Below are 22196 nucleotides of genomic sequence, written 5' to 3' on the forward strand. Positions count from 1 at the left end.
ATATGGTCAGAAAAGGTTAAATGCTTCTTCAATTTGAAATTATGAATTAATTTAAGTGTTCTTGAGGTAAGGATTGGGTTAGAGAAATAAGATTTTATTTTACTCCCATTAGATATGTTTTTCTATTTTTTTCTATGAGTAGATTCTGTTTTCTGAAAGCTAGTTTTTTCTCCTCTCATCCCTAAAGAATGATGACTTATGAACTAATTATAATTATGAAGATTTTTTTCATCTGACTCCTGCCTGATTACCAGGCAAAAACAAAATTGGCTTCTTCAAAGGATCCAGAATCACCCTAGTAGTCCAGCCTTTGGCCACATCTATGAGGCATTATCTATATTAGCTTAAATGAAAAAGGCCAGTAGCCTTCCATAGGTTGGAATCCTGGGCTGAATAAAAGTTAGGAAGGGAGCTAAACACTATCATTTATGGCTCTCTGCTTTCTTACTTAGGATAAAATGTGATCATTAGTCTCCAGCTCCTGCTGCCAGAATGTCTCCACTATAATTGACTGTTCCCTTACACTGTGAAACAGAATAATTATTTCCCTTTAAGAAAATAGAAAATGAAAGTCTTTTTAAAGAATTCCCTTTTTTATGTGTTTGCATAGTATATAGTTTTCTGTTTTGTTGAGCCCTCAAATGGCAAAAATCAGATTTTAATCAGATTATAGAATTCAGCATTCAGAAGACAATGTAATCCTTCATGCCAACAGAGTATAAGAGAAAATTAATGTGATCGTGTCAGTTGATTTTTAAATAGCCATTTGTTAAAATATATGCCCATGATGAAAGTTCTTTGTTTATTGGTTATTAAGAATTCGCTACATGAGGCTGCATGCGGTGGCACACCCCTTTAAAACTGAGTGCCCAGCCAGCCTGCACAGTGAGTTCCAGGACTGTGAGGGGTACAAAGTGAAACCTGTTTCCAAAAAGGAAAAATAGTAGTAATAAAACCATCCCGGGGTTGGGGATTTAGCTCAGTGGTAGAGTGCTTGCCTAGGAAGCACAAGGCCCTGGGTTTGGTCCCCAGCTCCAGGGAAAAAAAAAAAACAAAACCATCCCATGTGCAGTATGCAGATAACATAACTGTTATAAAACCAAGAAATCTACACATAAATAATCTCCTTGAATAATCACTGAGTTCACTAAGTTTAAAGATACCAAGTCAACATTTTTCCCTACAGTGCAGAAAATGTTTATAAATAACCTTACTCTGCAAAAGATACTTAAAGAACACTCATAAGATTGCAAACTGCAATAAAGAGTTAATATCTAGGATATATAAAGAACTCAAAACTAAATTGCAAACTGAGTGTGGCTATACATTCCTGTAATCCCAACATTCAAGAGACTGAGGCAGAAAAATTATGAGGTAAGAAGAGGGCCTAGGTCACATGCAGAACCCCTAAGAGTAGTAGGTTCTGAACAGTAAAAGAACAACACCTAATTTGAACATGACAAACCACATGAATATACATTTTTCTTAATAAGCTCGAGAATAATATTATTAATTGTCACAGAAATGTTATGTTAAAATTGACCTAAGATTGGGCATGGTGGTATACACGGACCAGGATATAGATGACTGATGCAGGAGAATTGCTATGAGTTTGAGGGAGCCTGGGCTATTTAAAACAAAAAACAAAAAATACATAGAAACTACAGTAGGGTATCATTACACAAGAATCAGAATTGTTTAAGTAAAAAATAGTCATAATTTCCAGGCAAGAGAGAGCCTTCTACAGGGGAAGTTTCAGGACAGCCAGGGCTACAAAGAGAAATCATGCCTTTATAAAAAGTTCAAGGTGTAGTGGTTCACATCCACGATCCCATTGCAAGGGAGGCAGAGGCAGGCCTATCAGAGGTCAGTCTACATAGTTTTAGGACAGGGAAGACTATGTAGAGATACTCTCACAATTTAAAAAATGGATTAGAAATGCAGTGCAAGGCCATCTATGGCTACTTAGGATTAGAGGCCACCCTGGGCCTCTCAAAGAAACAAAACTAAAACCAGAACCAGAAAGATGGCTCAGTTAATAGAATGCTTGGGGTTGGGGATTTAGCTCAGTGGTAGAGCGCTTGTTTAGCGAGCGCAAGGCCCTGGGTTCGGTCCCCAGCTCCGAAAAAAAGAAAAAAGAAAAAGAAAAAAAAAATAGAATGCTTATCCTCAAAATTTGACTTGGAGGAAAGGAAGGACTCCACAAATCATCTTCTAACCACATAGACCCACCCACCTCCAATAAATTAATGTTAAAATGAAATCTAATTCAAGGGTGGGAGTATACCCCAATGGTAGAGCATGTGCATTGTATGCACAGACTCTGGGTTCCATTCCTAATGCTAAAGAAAAAACAGTTCAGTGTTTGAGACTAATAATCATTAGGCCTGACATCAATAATAGTGATTACTCACTTAAAAATGTTTGACTAGTCCTTTTCTTTTGGCAGCTTCTGGGATGGCTGGCAGAGAAACTGCCTATGCTTCGCTCCACTCCCACAGATCTTATCCTTTGTGTTCCTCATCTGTATTCCTGTCTAGAAGACCGAAATGGAGATGTACGGAAGAAGGCACAAGATGCTTTGCCGTTCTTTATGATGCATTTAGGATATGAAAAGATGGCTAAAGCTACTGGGAAGCTAAAGGTACTAGTTCTTCTTGAAACAAGTAGTGTTAAAAGGTATTAGGAAAATAATAAACATTAATTTATTGTGGGCAAAAGATGCTACCTACCATGGGATGCAATCTGCAATTCTAATGAAAGCACAACTCAGTTTTAGCAGAGTAGTCCGGTGACGTATAGTAGTGTAAATTATTACCTTCTAGAATGGTAGTTACTCAAATGTGACTTCATAATGTATGTTACTTCTTTTGTGCTTTGTGCTGCCTCCTTTACTTCATTGGTGAATCAAAAGTAGGAGCTCAAGCATTTTTAGTATCAGACTTGTAGTAATCTCAGTATGAATGTATTGTTTATATCAACTTTGATTTGTTTTGTCCTTATAGCCAACTTCTAAAGATCAAGTACTGGCCATGCTAGAAAAGGCCAAAGCTAACATGCCATCCAAGCCAGCTGCACCTTCTAAGGCAGTGTCCAAACCAATGGGAGGCTCAGCTCCAGCCAAAACCCAGCCTGTACCAGGTAACAACTTTGACAGTGACCTGAAGGAACTCAAAATACAACCAGCCTTTCATTTCATTTCCTCACCTCTTCCTCCAAACATCTGCTGAGTAATCATGCCAAATATGTACTGATGTGTGATCATTATTTTCTATGCCACAAAACTGTAGTAATTTAAATACTGCTTTTAAGAGTTATTCCATGCTGTTTTTAAGGTTTCCACAGATATTTTCTGTCCTTGGACATGCTAGTTAGAAAAGGAGTTGTCTAACATCTAGCTTAATCTGCTTTAATAATATAAAAAAACCAGGGAGGTTAGTGATTTTCACAAGGTCAAATAGCCAGTATGTGAATCTGCCTGAAATTCTGCTTAGTAACATGACTGCATAACACTGATAATACTTAGGGCTCTTGCTGAGCTTTTAACCCACACTGACTTATATTTGAACCCCTACATTTTTTAATAAAAAACTGTGATAATCCTAATATAAAAAGTTAGTAATAGCCAGGCATTGTTTGTACACTCAGCACTTGGGAGGCAAAGGCAGATGGATCTCTGAGTGAGGCCAGCCTGGTTTACAGAGTGAGTTCCAGGACAGCCAGAGCTACATAGTTAGACCCTGTCTTGGGGGGTAGGGGGTGGGGGTGGGGTAGATAATACATAATCTGTTTGTCACTTGATTTCTAGACTTCTTGCATTATCAAAGGAGTTTTCTTCTGCTTAATGGAATAGAGCTTGCTGAAGCTATAAAGTTAGAAATTTTACAATATCCAACACTTATATCTAAGTGTATGCTCAGATTTAATATTTATTGTAATCTTAATTCAGAAGATATAATTCCAGTGACAGCCCCTACCTTTAAAGAAGTATTAATTAATGTGGCAAAAAGCACCATTCCCTGTTATAAAATAATTTCAAAATTTCAGTTTAAATGTTGTTAAACTAGAGGCAGACTTTTTCTGAACTGATTTTGTAACATTATGCTTAAAAAGAATTTTTGTTTCAAAAATAATTTGAATTTTTTCTTAATTATTTGTTTCAGAGATTTGCTTACCTCTGCTCCCTGAGTGCTGGGATTAAAGACATATACCACTACTGCCCAGCTTTTAAATTTTTTTGAATCTTTATATAACCCTTGACTGAAACTCAGTATGTAGATCAGGCTGACCTAGAACTCAGATCTGCCAACCTCTGCTCCTCAGTGCTGGGACTGGAGGTGTGCGTCTTTTTCTCATGTGAAAAGTAAATGGACAATACTATACATACAGTTCAATGCTTTATTTAAACCAGGATGATAAATCAGGATATATTTCGTGAAAAAATTGAAACTGAGAGATGTACATTGGAATACAAAGAAAATATTGCTAGTTAAATTAGAGTAATAAATTCTTTAGAAATAGAAAGGATGGGGCTTGACTCATGCTCTGGGTCAACTCGGAGGTTGCAGCGGCGCAACATGTGTACTCCGGCGCTGCCCCCGACCTGGCAGCTAGCTGTACCTCAAGGACCACCTCATCTCCACCTTAAGAACTGGCCCTTCCTGGAGGGCTGTTCCTGCATCCCATAGTGGATGGCGGAGGCTGGCTTTGTCCACTGCCCTACAGAGAATGAACCCAGTGTTTTAAGGAATTGAGAGGCTGGGAACCAGATGACAACCCTTTAGAGGGGCATAGGAAGCACTCACCTAGCTATGCCTCCCTTACTGTCAGTGAATTTTTGAAACTGAGCAAACAGAGCCAAGAACAGAATTGCAAAGGAGACCAACAACAAGCAGAAAGAGTTTGAAGAGCCTTGAAGACTGTCCATCAGTCTGTTGAGCAGCTGCTTCCTTGCCGAGCCTTTGCTGGGACAACCTGGACCTGAGTGACACACCATGGCTAAGCCACTCATCCCAGCTTTCCCAGCCCAGGCCTCCTTAATGGTGTCTTAGAGAAGGAAGTGGTGTTATTTTGAAACTGGATGTCAGATATTTTTGGTTTTGCTTTAAAGTGGCTTAGCCTCTGTGGCCACCTCTCTGTGGTTTTGTGGCTTTGCTCTATTGTGACCTGGACTTAAGCAATGAGGAAGGGAGTAGATGAGGGGACAGTTTTCTCTTGACAGGACCTATGGGGGTCAGGGTGCCTGTGCAAGACCTTTCTTGCCTTGATATTTCCATACCTGGTAGCTGTTGTGGCCCATGCATAGGTGTGGTTATATATGTTTGCGCTAATAATTCTTCTGTCCTTCTGATGAGTCTTCCTACCACAGAGTAGTGGAATAAAATCACTTGAAAAGGTGAAAAAAAAGAAAGAAATAGAAAGGACAAAGCAAAGTGCTAGAACAAGGAAATCACTTAAAAGATACACATACACACATGTATAGTAGAGAATATTTATTCAATATTTATTTGAGATCTTATTGACTTCCAATTTTATAGGTTTTTTTTTTTTGTTTTTTAAGATTTCTAATGTATGAGTGCACTGTCTGCATGTACACCTGTATGCCAGAAGAGTGCATCAGATCCCATTACAGATGGTTGTACACCACCATGTGGTTGCTGGGAATTGAACTCAGGACCTCTGGAAGAGCAGTCAGTGCCCTTGACCACTAAATAGGAAGCTTCCAGCTCACTTCCAGCTTGATGCCTTTATATTTTTTGCATCTGAATAGTGTTTTCAGCTACAAGGTCTTGCCTTCTAGCTGTTGTGGGTAGCCAAGAACAATGCCAATTATCTGTTTGCTTTATTTTTAGGTTAAAAGCCTATGGCTTCTAGAATAACTTTACTCACCAGTGCAGAGTACTCAGTCTGGTGTTGTTTGCTTGCTTTTGTTTTTACTTTAATTAGCTTACAGTGTGTAGCACTCTCCCTGGCTCTACCTAAGTGGTAGAACAGTAGGTATGTGCCCCAGACTTTAAAGAGAAACTTGAAGAGAAAATAAGACTAGGGGAAAAAAATCGTTAAATGTCTTATATATTGAAAAATTTAAGACTACAGAAGTCTTTTTTATCATCATTATGTGTTTAATATAGCTAGGATAAGTGATATTAATTTTATATTATATGCTTTCCCCCTCCCACTCAAAGCACCTGTTGAAGATTCTGTTTCCAACACCATGGAAGCTAAGCCTGATCCAAAAAAGGCTAAAGCTCCGGGAGTTTCCTCCAAAGCAAAGGTATGTTAATACTGCATATTTATGTAGTTCTTTTGCTCTTGATAATATCAAATTAAGCATTCATCGAGGTTTCTGTGGCTTTTTGGTTTTTTTTTTTAATTAATTAATTTATTTATTTTATATAAGTACACTGTAGTTGTCTTCAGACACACCAGAATAGGTCATCAGATCTCATTACAGATGGTTGTGAGCCACCATTTGGTTGCTGGGATTTGAACTTAGGACCTCTGGAAGAGCAGTCAGTGCTCTCAACCACTGAGCTATCTCTCTAGCCTGGTTTCTGTGCCTTTTGTTTGTTTGACTGGTTTCATTTTTTCTTACACAAGATAAAACTTAAGTGCTGAGACACAGAGCAGATCCCAGAACAGTCATTCTGTTTCCACAAGATGTTGTCATGGAGATCTTGAGTATTTTTCTTCATGAAAAGAAACGAGTCTAACATAGTGGCAAACACATTAAATCCTAGCACTGGGTTGGGTAAGACAGATCTCTGCAAGTTTGAGGCTAGCCTGGTCTATCTACATGGTGAGATCCTGTCTCAAAAATGAAGGAAAGAAAGTTTAGGCACCATCAGCTCTGGGAAAATCAACCCTTTTAATGGTCCGTAGTTGACCATAATCCCCTTCCTTCACATGGCTCAATTAGGTCATCAGGTATAAAGGTACTCCAAGAAATTGGTTTGGGGTTTTTTTGTTTGTTTGTTTTTGTTTTTTTGTTTTACATTTATTGGAGGCTGAAGAATTGGATCATTGGATCAACAGTTAAGAACACTTGTCATTCATGCAAAGAGGCTAACTTCAATTTCCAGCACTCTCATATTGGCTCATAACCATCTGTAGCTCCTGTCCCAGGGGATCCAGTGCCCTCTATTGATGTCCACCGGTACCAGATGCATGTGGTGCACATGTCTGTAAATACATGCAAAAACACTCATACAGATAAAAGTAATCTTTAAAAAAATAAAAATAATAAAATTTGAATCTTAAAAATTGACTTATTTTGTGTATGGGTCTTTTGCTTGCCTGTGTGTTTGTGTACCACATGCATGCATTACTGGTCAAGTTCAAAAGAGAATGTTCCCTGAAATGGGAACTACAGAAATCTGTGAGCCATCTCTCCAGCCCCCTTGCAAAGCACTTCCATATAAATAAGCTTATGTTTACTTTGAATGATGTCAGTATTTAGAAGGAAATTCTGGGCAACTAGAAAATTTAGTTTTTGCTACATGACTTCAATAAAATTCAGATTTCACCTCAAGCATGTGTACTATTCATTTTCCTTATATCTGATAAAAATATTTTAGCCATTATTTTTTAAATCTAAGTATTTAAAACATTTATAGCAACTTTGATTAGAGACATTTAATACAAAAAAAGAAACATTTAATATCTTACACTATAGTAGTGATATAATAAAGATACATAGAGAAAAATAGAGCTTTTTCAACTAAGTGATATGAACTGTATAAGTGCTATTCATTTATTAATATGGAATATATAATGAAATATATAAATAGTATTGACATATATAAATATGAAATGTATAACTATATAAATAAATAGTAATGAAATATATGAATAGTATTGAAAAGCCTGGCAGTGGTGGTAAACACCTTTGATCCTATCACTCAGAGGTTAGAGGCAGAGATCTCTGATTTGGAGGCCAGCCTGGTCTACAGAGCTACTTCCCAGACAGCCAGGCCACATAGAGAATCCCTGTCTTGAGAAAAAACAGTATTAAAGGTTTCAAGAAAACTACCCAAAAAAACTGTCTGTGACCTAGGCTATTTGAGTTATTACCAGTTCATATAGATGTGTGTGTGTGTGTGTGTGTGTGTGTGTGTATCTTTTTTTGCTCAATGACTAATGAAAAGTCATATAATATAATTTTAAAACATTTATACACACATATGTAATGAAAATCAAAAGAGGCCGAGGTGACGAAGAAGTTGAATCTGGTCTGCATAGGAGAGCTCTGAACAGTGATGTCTCTGATGAGTGCTCTTTTGCTAGGCAGCAGCATATATTTATCAGAAGTGGCCTAACTACTCAATATTCTCTTAACTCTGGTTGTAGAGTGCACAAGGGAAGAAAGTGCCAAGCAAAACCACCTTAAAGGAAGATGATGATAAATCTGGGCCTATTTTCATTGTTGTTCCAAATGGAAAGGAACAAAGGATGCGAGATGAGAAAGGATTGAAGGTAAGGAAGTGATGAGAATGTTTGGGAAGTTTTGCTTGATCTTGTTAGTCAGAGTTTTTCAGACTAGGAATAGTGGCATAAGCCTTTAGTCCCAGCAGAGGCAGGCAGGTATCTATTATTTTGAATGCAGACCTCTTGAATTTGAGGCCAGCCTGGTCTACATAGCATTCCATCCAGGGAAATATAGTGAGATGCTGTCTTTTAAAAAAAAGTTACTGGGATCTTTTTTGTTTGTTTCTTCAATATGGACTTGTTAGCAAATGTCTGTAATCCCAACACTGAAGAATATATGAAGCAGCAAAATTCTAAACTTTAAGAGCATCTTAATGTTACTTAGCAAGACCCTATCTCAAAAGAAAAAATGTTTAGTTTGAAATTTAAGTTGTAGCTGATAATTGAGTCTCTTCCTTTATAAATTAACTTATTCTTTCTCTAGGATTACTTTAAAAGAAAAGTTATTCTTTTTTGTTGTTGTTATAGTTTTGGTTTGTGATGGTGTTTGAGTTTTTGTTTTCTGGTTTTTTTTTTTCTTTTTTTTTTTTTTATTTCTTTTTCCATCCCAAGGTCTCTGTAGCCCTGGCTAGGAGATCCTCCTGCCTCTGCCTCCTGAGTGCTGGAATTAAAGGTATATACTACCATTCAGAGCAAGGAAAAGTAATTCTAACAAAGAGAATTAAAGAATGGACCTAATTGTTTATGTCTTCTCTAAATAGGAAGATGATTTAACGGTCCTTTAATATTTTTTAAATATAAAAACATAGTATTCATTGATTATCATCAGCTGGACATATTAGTGGCTACTATTCTAATCCTTGTAATATACAAGATGCAAACTCAGTACCAACCATATGTGCAGCTAATGCAGTTGTTTAAGGTGTTCAGAGCATTTGCCCAGTATGTACCGTGGCCTGGGTTTCATTCTGAGCACAGTAGACATTTCATTTTTGATTTTGAGACAGATTCTTATGTAGCCAGCTGGCCTGCAACACTAGGCTACATTTATTTACCTGTCTTCTACCACCACACCCAGCCAGCGTGGCAGAAATTTTAAAAATCACTTTCTTTTGTTTCTTTGTTTGGTTTTGTTTGGTTGTTTGAGACAGGGTCTCTCTATATAACTCCGGCTTATTCTGTAACTCACTGTGTAGATCACAGTGCTTTGAACTCACAGAAATCTACCAGCCTCTGCCTCCTGAGTGCTGATATTAAAGGTATGTACTGCTATGTAACCTGTGGGAGTCAGTTTTTACTTTTCATCATATGAGCCCTAGATCTGAACTGAAGGCAAGCACCTTTACCATTAAGTCATCTTGCTGGCCCAAAATAGATTTTTCTTAAAATTGTTTGTTTGTTTGTTGATTTTATTAGTTCTTTGAATTTTTTTCATGCAGTGTATTTTGATCTTACTCCCTCCTCTATTAATCCTATCAGGCAGATCTTTTAGTTCTAGGCCAGCCTAGTCTATATAGTGAGTTCCTGGACCATAATGTCTACATAGACCCTGTCTCAGAAACAAAACAAATTACTTAGTTATTTGCTGGGATATGCATGTTTTTGTAAAATATACACTTGTATATTACACATACATATTTTGATTACTTTTAATCTAATCACAATATTGCAGTCATAGAATTCAAATTAAGCTGTCACAAACATGTTTCAGAGTCTGAAGAGATAGCTTAGTAGTTTAAGAGCACATACTGGTCTTGCATAGGACCTAAGTTTGATTTCTAGCAACATGTGAAGTGGACCACAAACTCACGTAACTCTAGGTTACATACATATAATTTTTAAAAATCAAATCAGGTCTTTTAAAAGTACATTTAAATATAGATCTTTATGCACATAAGTAGTTATATCTACTAAATTCCTAGAATGGTATTATTTTTTTTTATTTTGGAATGTTTTTCCTCTAAAAAATTATGCCAACAGTGTTTACCGTGTCACACAATTATAACAGTTACATGCTTGCTTTCTTGTTTTGTTTTGTTTTTGTTTTTTTTTGTTTTTTTAGTTTTTAGTTTTTATTATTTTTAGTGACACATTTTACTATATAGCCCTGACTGATTCCATGGTGCTAGGATTAAAAAATAAATAAATGGTCATCAACATTTATTTATGTTAATAATTGCTCAAAATTGTTTTCTTGTAGGATTTCAGAAGTATAACACCTTGAGCTATATTTTGTGTTCATAATTAATAATGAGTCTTATTTAACTAAAAAGTATCTTAGAGCCAAGCAGGGTAGTACATGCTTATAGCCCCAACATTTGGAAGGCTTAACCAGCAGGAGCTCAATTTTGAGTCCAGCCTGGTCTTACAGAGCAATCAATATACTGTCTCAAAAAAAGAAATAAATGAGGGGCTAGAAAGGTGGCTCAGCAATTAAAAGAGCACTGACTGTTCATGCAGAGCACTGGGATTTGATTCCTGACATCCACATGGTGGCTCACAACTGTGGTTGTAACTCCAGCGCCAAGGAATCTAGTACCTTCTTCTAGCCTTCAAAGGCACCAGGCGTGAATGTAACACACAAACATATATATATATGCAGTCAAAACACCCATACACAAAAATGAAGATGAAAAGAAGAGAAAACTTTTAAAAAAGGACTGAGCGGGCTAAGACAGAAGGATGACTATGAATTCAGGGCCAGTCTGCTCTCTGTATTCAGTACAGTGTGTACTAAATAGCATGAACCTGTCTCAAAAAAAAGGAAGAAAAAGAACAGGACAAGAGTACAAAGATAGCACATTAAGTTGGGTCTTTCAACTGTACCAGGTGACTCTCAGCTGTTTCAGAGTAACTGCCTGCACTCAATGCCTTTCTGTTTCCCCTTCAGGTGCTAAAGTGGAATTTTACTACCCCACGTGACGAATATATTGAACAGCTGAAGACTCAGATGTCTAGCTGTGTGGCTAAATGGTTACAAGATGAAATGTTTCATGCAGATTTTCAGCATCACAATAAAGCCCTGGCTGTTATGGTTGATGTAAGTCTTCAAATAGATAAATATCTATCCCAGGAATATGGAAATATGGGGTGCTGTGAACTGGTCACAACTTTCAGTTCCTTGAGGAAGGAGTAGAATACACCGTGTTTTCTGTAGAGCTGTTTCATTTGATAGAATAAATGATGCTGTATTTTGGGGATCCTGGTGAAGGTTTAAAAATCTTACATTTTCTTTTGGGCACCATTACAATTTAAGGAATATATGCCTAGTAGAAATTTAAATTTACATACAGTCTTACCTGTGGGGTTTTTACTTTCATTTTAAGCACTTGGAAAGTGAAAAAGACGGTGTCATCAGCTGCTTAGATCTTATCTTAAAATGGCTTACCCTCCGGTTTTTCGACACCAATACAAGTGTCCTAATGAAAGCACTGGAATATTTAAAATTGCTCTTCACCCTGCTGAGTGACGAAGAGTATCATCTCACTGAGAATGAAGCATCCTCCTTTATCCCCTATCTCATCCTCAAGGTAATGTGTTCTTATCCTGGGAGGCTACTTGAGTTCTGAGCCAACCTTGGCTTTTACACTTTTATTCCCTCATTTATGGCACTCTCCTTTCACTCACTCTCAAGATCCTTTCAAGATACAGTAATGCATGAAATAACCATTGCACTCAGAAAAGGTCTTGGTCATTTCTTGTTGACCAGGTTGGAGAACCAAAGGATGTCATTCGTAAAGATGTCCGTGCTATCCTGAACCGGATGTGCCTTGTCTACCCAGCCAGCAAAATGTTCCCCTTCATCATGGAAGGAACTAAGTCCAAAAACTCTAAGCAGAGAGCAGGTAAAGCAATATATGTGTCTGTCTGTCTTTCTAGAGTTGATGAGAGCTAAGCTCAGAGCCCCATACGTGCTAGACAAGTTCTCTACACTGAGCCGTAGGTCTCAACCCGCCCTGCCTTCCCATCCCCAAAATTAAAGTTAAGGTGCAAGTCTTGCACAAGTGATTCTCAACAAGTCATTTATAAATGAGCAGTGACATTCTTTAGTGTCCGTGTAGTGGATTCCAATTTTCTTGTTCAGGCTGTGAGAGTGATGAGTTGCACACTGGTGGAGCCATAGTATCAGGTGATACAGGCACCACTCAGTACCACCCTGGTGACAAACCAAGTGCACAGGGGCCATCTGACTCACAGTATACCCTGTCATGAACACTTATTATGCCCACTGTTTCAAATATGACAGTATAAAAGAAAGAAAATTCTAGAAAGACCCAGAATAAGGTTTTGGCACTTCCTGTGTGCCAAAGAAAAGTTGTAGAAACTTCTATACCATATTTTTGGGTTTCATTCATCTGTTCTTTCTTCCCCAATAGAGTGCCTGGAAGAGCTAGGTTGCTTAATTGAGTCCTATGGTATGAATGTTTGTCAGCCAACCCCAGGAAAAGCCTTAAAGGAGATAGCTATTCACATAGGAGACCGAGACAATGCTGTACGGAATGCTGCCCTCAACACCATTGTAACAGTGTACAATGTGCATGGAGATCAGGTGTTCAAACTGATTGGAAATGTAAGTAATATTTCTCTGTATGTCTTGTCAGTATGTTGTAAAAGAATTCCAAGGTTTCTTGGTTGTTGAGTTTCCTGTCATCTTAACTCTGCTAGAGTTTCATTGGTTATTAAGCTTAACCTGTCAAGATATCCTAGATCTAGGTATATATTTCAAGTACTTTCATTGATGTTGGACCTCTTTGCTGTGTTTAACTGGAATTTGTTTTTAATTTACAGCTGTTTACTTAAGATATGAGAGCTATTTTTGAATCAAGAAATCTGAGCTAGTCTGGATTTTAAATACTGCTCTATGAATTTTGGTGCATTTGGTTATTGGGTAACAGGTACCCTTTAGGGAACACTATTGGATACAGAGATCAGACAGACTTCAGCCATTTTCTGCCTCTTGATTCCTTCTTCCTTTTGAGCCAGTCATTACTGTGTCTTGGCCTCAGTTCTTCACTCTGGTAAAGTTATAATGGCTCCTTTTTACTGCACTGCACATTCCATTGTCTAATAAAATCCTATCATCAGTGAAGAAGGACACAAAACACGAGACGTTTAACAAATTACCAAAATGAAAAATCATGCTTATAGATGCTGTTTGTTTTTAGCAACAAAACAAAGAAACTTTATTTTTTTTACCTTTTCTTCTTTTTCCTTCCTTTTCTAAAAATTGTTTTTAAAGTTTGATATATGTCAGACCAGACTCAAACTCACTATGTAGCCAATGAATATCTTGAATTTTTGTTTGTTTATTCTTTCTTTCATTTGTTTATATTTACTGTGAGGCAGGGTCTCTCTACGTAGTAGTCATTGAACTGGCTATTTTGACCAGGTTGGCCTAGAACTTTCAGAGATCCTCCTCTTCTCCCACCCCCAACCCTTCAGTACTAGAGTTAAAGTCATGAGCCGCCATGCCCAGCCTAAGACTGAACGTTTCTGATTCTCCCCCTACGTCTTTAGTGCTAGAATAACTAGTATGTACAACTGTGTCCAGTTTCGTATGATGCTGTGTCAAACCACGGCTTTGCACACACTAAACAAGCATACTACCAACTGAGCAATCATCAGATGCTATTTTAGCTGTTTGATTATAGTTATTAATATTAGTTATTTCTTTTATATCCCTCCTTTCATATGTTGTTATTATAGATGTGTAGTTATTAATGGTAGTTGACTTAATAATATAGTGATATGATGGGTAAAGTTGTTTTGCAACCAAGCCTGATACTTGAGTTTCATCCCTGGAACCCACATGGTAAAAGGAAAGAATCAACTCACACAAATTCTCCTATAACTTTTATATGAGTATTATGGTGCTTGTGTGAACGCATACACCCAACATGCGCGCGCGCGCGCACACACACACACACACACACACACATACTCACTCACACTCACACCAAATAAATAAATGCAGAGAAGCACTTTAGAAATAATGTAGTAAGTTGCCTTTATTTGTTTTTAAGATTATATTTTTATGATTGAGTGTTTTGCTTACATATACATATGTGCATATGTGTACCACATGTGTGCCTGGTGTCTACAGAGGCTATAATAAATCATGGAACCTCTAGAACTGGAGTTATAGCTGGACCTAGTAGTATACTTAGGAGGCAGAGGCAGAAGACCTCTCCGAGTTCCAGGACAACCAGGGCTATTACACAGAGAAGCCATGTCTTTAAAAAAAAATCTGGACAGTGGTGGTATTACACACTTTTAATCCCAGCACTCAGGAGGCAGAGGCAGGCAGATCTCTGAGTTCCAGGACAGCCAGAGCCACAGGGAAACCCTGTCTCGAATAACAAAAACTGGAATTACATGATTATGGGGCACCATGTAGGTGCTGGTAACTGAACCTAAGTCCTTTGCAAGAGTAGCTAATACTTTTTAATAGAGAACCATCTATCTAGTCCCTTAATTTAGAAATTTTAAAGTAAATTTGATCTATCATAATAGCTTTTTTTTTTTTCTGTGTGAAAATAGTGTGTGTGTGTGTGTGTGTGTGTGTGTGTGTGTGTGTGTGTGTGTGTGTTACTTTGTTTTTAAAAAACTGGACTTGTTTGTGTGTAGCCCTGACTGTCCTGAAACTCACTCTGTAGTTCAGACTGCCCTTGAACTTAGAAATCTGCCTACCTCTTCCTCCCAAGAATTAGGATCAAAGGCATGTGCTACCACTGCTTGACTTCTTTTAAGCTGAGAAGGGTAATTTTTTTGAGACAGGGTTTCTCTGTATAACAGCTCTGTGTGTTCTGGAACTCCATTTGTAGTCCAGACTGTTTTGTAGACCAGCTGTCCTTGAACTCAGAGAAACCTGTCTGCCTTTGCCTCCCAGTACTCTGCTTAAAAGTATGCACCACCATACCAGGCTTGCAGTGTATGGTTCTAGATTTTTATTCTCCAAGTAAGATTTGTATTTTAGTGAATGGGTGTGCTAATAGTTTGACTTTTACAGCTTTCTGAGAAGGACATGAGCATGCTTGAGGAGAGGATAAAGCGGTCAGCAAAGAGACCTTCTGCTGCACCTGTGAAACAGGTGGAAGAGAAACCTCAGCGCACACAGAATATAAACTCTAATGCCAACATGCTACGCAAGGGACCAGCTGAGGACATGTCCTCCAAACTTAAGTATGTGAATATAGATAGCTGTCTGCTAGCATATCTGTGGACTTAGCTGTATGTGCTCAGAGCTTGTCTGTAACATAATCTTGAGTTTTTGTCATTGTCATGCATGACAGAGTGTCTGGGGTAATGTCTTATGATCAAATGTTGAATCTTTCACTCTTCATTGTCTTTGTCTCAAAACCACTTCTAAATGGTCTTGTGCCTTCTTTCACTGCTTTTCCGTGGACAGAATTATGTATCGCACTTATAGGATGTAAGTACTGCCTGCTAATTTCTCATTAGCAGGGCTCTTATATCTTTCTAACTTCTGACATGGATTCATCCCCTCTGGAAACTGTTAAAACAGGGCAGCCGAGTGTGGCCATAAGTATCAGGCCTCCCATGAAAGTCTTCTTTATATTTGGTTGTATTCAAGTTCCTGTTTTTGTTTTTATTCTTTTGTTGTTAGTGTTGTTATTATTTTGGATTTTTTGAAACAGTGGTCCTAGCTGTCTTGGAGCTCACCATGTAGAGCAGGCTAACCTTAAATTGAAGAGTTTCAGCTCTGCTTCTCAGAGTCCTGGTATTAAAGGGGTGCACCAGCACAGCAGACCCAGCTTCCTGTTCCTGAGATGAGGCTAAAGTGATGCATGCACCCCAGAACTGGCCTACAGCCTCAGAACAGTGCCTGCCAAACAAGACAGTGACAGCAGTGTTTGGGGTTGTGTGTGCTACAAGGATACTTTTAACCAATTAGAATTTGGAAATTTTGTATAACTATATAATACTGACCTATGAAGGATGACTTCTTCAAAAAGTAATGACTAGCTTTCAAAGTATAAAATGTGCTGAAAACTACCTCTAAGATGCCTATGATTAGAACTTAACACTGATTAATTTCATGGATAGAGTAGGGAACCGTTATTCTATTATTAATACTTTGGCTCATAGAAGTAGATTTTGAGTCTATATAAGTATTTTCTGCTCCAAGTGGAATAGAAGTTCAAGATTATCAACAAGGCTTTTGCAAATTAACCAATCTAAGCAAAAATTAAAGTTGCCTGCTCTCGGGGTTATCCTGAACCAGTGTTGTTACTTCAGGCACTTTCCCTCACTCAAGAACTTTAATCCTTCAGAGGGGCTGAAACCAGAAGTTGAACATCTGTCTTGAAGCTTTGAGGCAGCTAGCAGTGCTAATATTATCCTTGTGTTAAGAAATCCTCCTCTTAGTTCAGGAACCTCTTTTTGCTTCCTTCAGTCAAGCTCGAAGCATGAGTGGGCATCCTGAAGCAGCTCAGATGGTTCGCCGAGAATTCCAGCTGGATTTAGATGAGATTGAAAATGATAATGGTACAGTCCGATGTGAAATGCCAGAGCTTGTCCAGCACAAACTTGATGACATTTTTGAGCCTGTCCTTATTCCTGAACCTAAGTAAGTTGAGCCTTTTCATTTAAATACAAACAGTTCATGATCATTAGAGTACATACCTGAAAAGAACCCACTATGGAAGTATGCCGTTGAAATTCCTAGAGTTGATTACTACCTAATAGTGACATCTTTATTAAAACCTGGATCTAGTAGAGAATTGCATAATCCTCACTCATTAAAATGTCTTGTAATGCATACTGAATTTTTCTTTGTGATCTGTTGTCTAGGATCCGGGCTGTTTCTCCACATTTTGATGACATGCACAGTAATACAGCATCCACAATCAATTTCATTATCTCCCAAGTAGCCAGTGGTGACATCAGCACAAGTATCCAAGCTCTGACACAGGTAATGGTAATGCTTCCCATAATAGTGATTCCTTCCATGGATCCATGTAGAGACTTGAACGAATAATGGATCCTACTAGTACAGTGACAGTATTGAAGCAGGCAGGCACACAACCACCACCCAGTTACCATTTGTATCAGACCCCCTGGAACTAGAGTTCCAGACAATTGTGAGCTACCACGTGGGTGCTGGGAATCAAACCATTCATCCACCAGAAGCTATTTTTTTTTTAACCATTTTCTGCATCTTTCTCTAACAGTTCAGTTTTAGATGTGTGTAAGTAGGGAAGAGCTAGGTTTGTGTTTGCTGTGGTGACTATGGTTGTTAGTATGGAACCAGGTTAGCTCAGAGCCAGGGGATAAAAGTCCAGTAGATGACAAGGAAAGTGTTCATAAAAGAACACTGACATGTAATTGAGTATCAGTTCCCAAGAAGAGGTTGTCTACGCAAGGGGCCACCCTGTCATGGTGTTACAGCCCCAAGCAAAGCAAGTAGCTTGCAGAGGGGCTCATAATGGAGAATCATCCAAACCAGAAAAGGACATCAAAACAGAGAAGGGCTGGAGGCAGAAATAGGAGATTGATTATATAGAGACTGGTTAATTTAAAAAAAAAAAATTACAAAGAAAATGGGAGTCATATTTCTTACAGTGAGGGAGGGGAGCTACAAGTAAATAGCAAAATAAAATGAACTCTCTGTGATCCCATCACATTTACTCCAAATGACACCTTGACTCCATGCTGTTTAGGCTGATTTTCCACAGTCCTGGAGAAACTTCATTGGTTGTTAAGACAACCCATCCAGAGTAGAAATGCTGTACCTTTAAATTGTTGCTCAACCTTCACTAAGTCATTCAATTTGTAGCATCCTTTCAAATTAAAAAAAAAAAAATTACTTTTCAAAGTCATCAATAGTGATGTTAGTAAAATAAATATAGTAGTATACATTCAAGTAGTATACATTTACATAAAAATAATGAAGTGTTGGTGAATGACATTTAGAATGCACTGTTTGCTGGGCAGTGGTGGCACACACCTTTAATCTCAGCTCTAGTGAGGCAGCAGACAGGCAGATCTCTGAGTTCAAGGCCAGACTGGTTTACAGTATGAGTTCCAGGACATCCAAGAGGACACACAGAGACTGTCTCCAGGAGGGGGTGGGGGAGGGGACACCATATATATGCATAAATACATATATAATGTTTATATGATTCAGAATTAGAAAGATGTATCAGTTACCTAGTACATAAATTTAAGTGTATTTCTTACCAGAAGAGGGCATCAGATCCCAGTGTGGATGGTCGTGAGCCACAGTGTCATTGCTGGAAGTTGCTGGGAATTAAACTTGGTACTGGAAGAACAGACAGTGCTCTTAACCACGGAGCCATCTCTCTAACCCTGTTTGTTTGTTTGTTTGTTTGTTTGTTTGTTTGTTTTTGGAGACGGGGTCTCTGTGTAGCCTTGGCTATCCTCTAACTTACTCTGTAAATCAGGCTAGCTTCAAATTTACATGTGCTGGGATTAAAGGCATGTGCCACCACTGCCTGGCAAATTAAGTGTATTTCTATTCAAAATACAACAGTCTAAAATTTGAGAAGCTGGGAGAGTTACAGCACATGTGCAGAGGTGAGAGAACAACTGGTGAGAGTTAGTTACTCTGTCAAGTGGGGCCTATGGCAATCTTTACTTTGAGATAAGGCTGCTGGAGAGTCAGAGTAACAGAAGGGAGACATGTTTATTTTCTGTTCTGTATAAGCTGACCTGTGGTGTGTACCTGTAATCCCAGCACTCGGAAGCAGAAGGATCAGAGCTCAGGATCGTTCTTTGCTACATGTCAAGTGTGCAGCCAGCCTGGGCTACATGAGATTGTGTAATCAAAGAAGGAAAATAACAATAATGATAATAATAATAGCAACAAGAAAAAAACAGACATATTGGCAGCATTTAACTTTAATTCCAGCATTCAAGAGTCAGGTGGATCTCTGTAAGTTTGATGGCAGTCTGGTCCACAATGTGAGTTCTAGGACAGTCAGCCAGGGCCATTACACAGAGAAAGTGGAGGTGGAGGGTGAGACATGAATTGTTACTGCATCTTTGTTTTGTGAGACAGGGTCTCTGGCTGATCTAGGATGCCATGTAGACCAGGCTGACCTTGAACTCAACCATCTGAATGCCTTTGCCTCCTGAGTACTGGTATTTAAGGCCTGTCCCACATGCCGATCACATTAGTCCATTTTTAAAGTGCTGTGAAGACTAGAAGTGTGTCTCATTAGTATAGTGCAGTAGAGTATAGTATAGCATTTACAAGACCCTAAATTCAGTCTCCACCAAAGAAGACAAATAGTATGTGTCCTTGTAAGAAATGAGAATATTCTCTCTCTTAGACATAAAAATGCAAGCATATAAGGATATATACTCAAATATTTTGTTTATTGTAATGTAATAAACTACAAACACTGGAAAGTCTCAGTAAAGGAATGAGTGAAAATTTTGTTAAACTCATAAACCATTATGTTGTTTGTTTGTATGTTTTAAGTTAATGGTTCTCAACCTGTAGCTGATCCCCATATATCAGATAGCCTTCATATCAGATATTTACATTATGATTCATAACAGCAAAATTACAGTTATGAAGTAGCAACAAAATAGTTTTATGATTGGGATCACCACAACATGAAGAACTGTATTAAAGGGAAGGGTGACAAACTAGTATTACAAGATATTTTTTGTATGAGTATTTTGCATGCATGTATGTACAGCATATGTGTATATCTGATTGATGTCTACAGAATCTAGAAGAGAGCATTAGATTCCTTGAAACTGGAGTTAAGGACAGTTGTGAGGTTCCATGATAAAGCTGCGAACCAAATTCTAGACCTCTCTAAGAACACCAAGTGCCCTCTTAATAGCTGAGCCAGATATCTCTCCAGCATTTTGTGCTGCTTTCACAAATAGAGTTGTTCCTTTGACTCTAGAGATTTTCATAATTTTCCACTGAATTAGAAAGGTAGATGCCAGTCAGAGTATGGACGTTCATGCTTTTAATCCCAACATTCAGAAGCACAGGCAGGCAAACCTGTCTGAGTTCAAGGTCTACACAGTGAGTTCTAGGATAGCCAGGGCTAAATAGTGAGGCCCTGACTCAAAAAACAAAGAGAGAAGGCTAGATGCAGAAAGGCACATGTAATCTTTGTATAGTAAAGTGTCCCTAAAGCCTTGAGAGTATGTGTCCTATAATTATTCATATAATAATATAAAATAGAAAATTATAATACTATAAATATGAAAGTATGTCTACTTATCGATGCTAGGTAATTAGAGGAAGAAGGAAAATAATCCTCCCTGAAAATGCAGTATTTTTATGCCATGAATATGGAAACATTAATCCTTCCCACTAAATACTGTGCTTATGAAATAGGCATACAAGAAAAGATAATGAAAGTGAGGTCCCTAGCACCGGGTGCTGCTCACATTGTAGTGTAGGTAAATGGTGGATGAATGGTGGCCCAGTGGAGTCGTGCAGCTTGGCAGTCCTGCTAAAAGTGAAGTTTGCTGAATATCAACATACAGTCTATATAGTTTTTCAGCATTATTTATGCAGTCATAAAAATCTGCTTAATAAGCCTAGGATACACGAGGCCTTTGGAAATACTTTTATATTCGTGTATAAGAGATAAATATTTTCCTACAGAACATTTTATAATCACTACAACCAAGTACTAAACTAGGAAAAACCCTGGACATGAGAACATTTGAGTTTTTAGTTTAGACTAAATAAATAATCTGAAGTTTCTGAGCCTCATCTGATGAATGGGGAGTCTTTAGTTGTTACTGTTTGTTGTTGAGATTGTTTATCTTTTAAATTTTGACAGTGCTGTGAGTCAGACCCCAGGGCGTACTCTAACACTGAACACACACGCACACGCACACACACACACACACACACACACACCAAACTATATACATATAGATAAGATTGTTTGGGGTTTTTGTTGTTGTTGCTCTTGTGTTTGTTTTTTGGAAGGCAGGTTCTGTAGCCCAGGATGTCTAGAACTTGGCTGTGTAGTCTAAGATGAACTCAAATGTAATATCCTCCTGCTCCCTCAGCCTTCAGAGTGCTAAGATTATAGGAATGTCCCACTACTCCTGATTTTTTAAATTGAAGGTTTAATAGCAACACTGTCTGAAAAAAAAAAAAAAAGTACTCTTTTTAATGAATTAAACATTCAAACAGAGATTACTCCCTGAACTAGACAGTAAAGTTCTTAGAATAGAATCTCTGGCTAATTCATTTAATACTGTCTTGCTCAGTAAATATATATGTAATGATTGAATTCCTAAGGATAGTTATTTGTAAAGTTTTTTTTTTTAGGTAAAATAAGTGCTTTGCTAATGAATTCTCCTATAGAAATGTGTCTTATAGTGTCTTTCTGCCACTCATAAAGCCTGGAAACTACAGGTTGGAATTTTTCTTATCAGATTGATGAGGTCCTGAGGCAGGAAGATAAAGCTGAAGCTATGTCTGGCCACATTGATCAGTTTCTGATAGCAACCTTCATGCAGCTAAGACTCATCTACAGCACGCACATGGCAGATGAGAAGTTGGACAAGGATGAAATCATCAAGTTGTATAGCTGTATCATTGGCAACATGATTTCGGTAAGACATTTCTGCAGAAGTGGAGTTTCTCTTAGATCTATCATCTGGGGGTTGGGGATTTAGCTCAGCGGTAGAGCACTTGCCTGGCAAGCACAAGGCCCTGGGTTCGATCCCCAGCTCTGAAAAAAAAAAAAAAAGATCTATCATCCGACCCAGGTTCTTATGCCAGAGTCACT

General features: G+C 38.1%; 1 protein-coding gene and 1 non-coding gene across 6 annotated transcripts in view; both read left to right on the forward strand.

Moving 5' to 3' along the window:
* The window catches only part of Ckap5 (cytoskeleton associated protein 5), a 94655-nt gene that overhangs the window by 62837 nt on the left and 9622 nt on the right, over window positions 1-22196 (forward strand). For 4 of the 5 annotated variants that reach the window (XM_032903673.1, XM_032903675.1, XM_032903674.1 and 1 more), the window contains 13 exons: window positions 2450-2644; window positions 3006-3141; window positions 6186-6274; window positions 8350-8475; window positions 11318-11467; window positions 11754-11957; window positions 12137-12272; window positions 12804-12997; window positions 15437-15609; window positions 15836-15859; window positions 16844-17017; window positions 17242-17362; window positions 21841-22020. In XM_032903673.1, coding sequence (XP_032759564.1) covers window positions 2450-2644; window positions 3006-3141; window positions 6186-6274; window positions 8350-8475; window positions 11318-11467; window positions 11754-11957; window positions 12137-12272; window positions 12804-12997; window positions 15437-15609; window positions 15836-15859; window positions 16844-17017; window positions 17242-17362; window positions 21841-22020 — 1902 coding nt within the window. The remainder of the gene's footprint in view (window positions 1-2449; window positions 2645-3005; window positions 3142-6185; window positions 6275-8349; window positions 8476-11317; window positions 11468-11753; window positions 11958-12136; window positions 12273-12803; window positions 12998-15436; window positions 15610-15835; window positions 15860-16843; window positions 17018-17241; window positions 17363-21840; window positions 22021-22196) is intronic. The other variant, XM_032903677.1, reaches the window with a different exon arrangement.
* Window positions 12514-12623, forward strand: LOC116902620. Its single transcript, XR_004388198.1, has one exon. It is a non-coding gene; the product is annotated as a small nucleolar RNA SNORD67 (small nucleolar RNA).

The sequence above is a fragment of the Rattus rattus genome, chromosome 5 (genome assembly GCF_011064425.1).
Source record: "Rattus rattus isolate New Zealand chromosome 5, Rrattus_CSIRO_v1, whole genome shotgun sequence".
Classification (NCBI taxonomy): domain Eukaryota; kingdom Metazoa; phylum Chordata; class Mammalia; order Rodentia; family Muridae; genus Rattus; species Rattus rattus.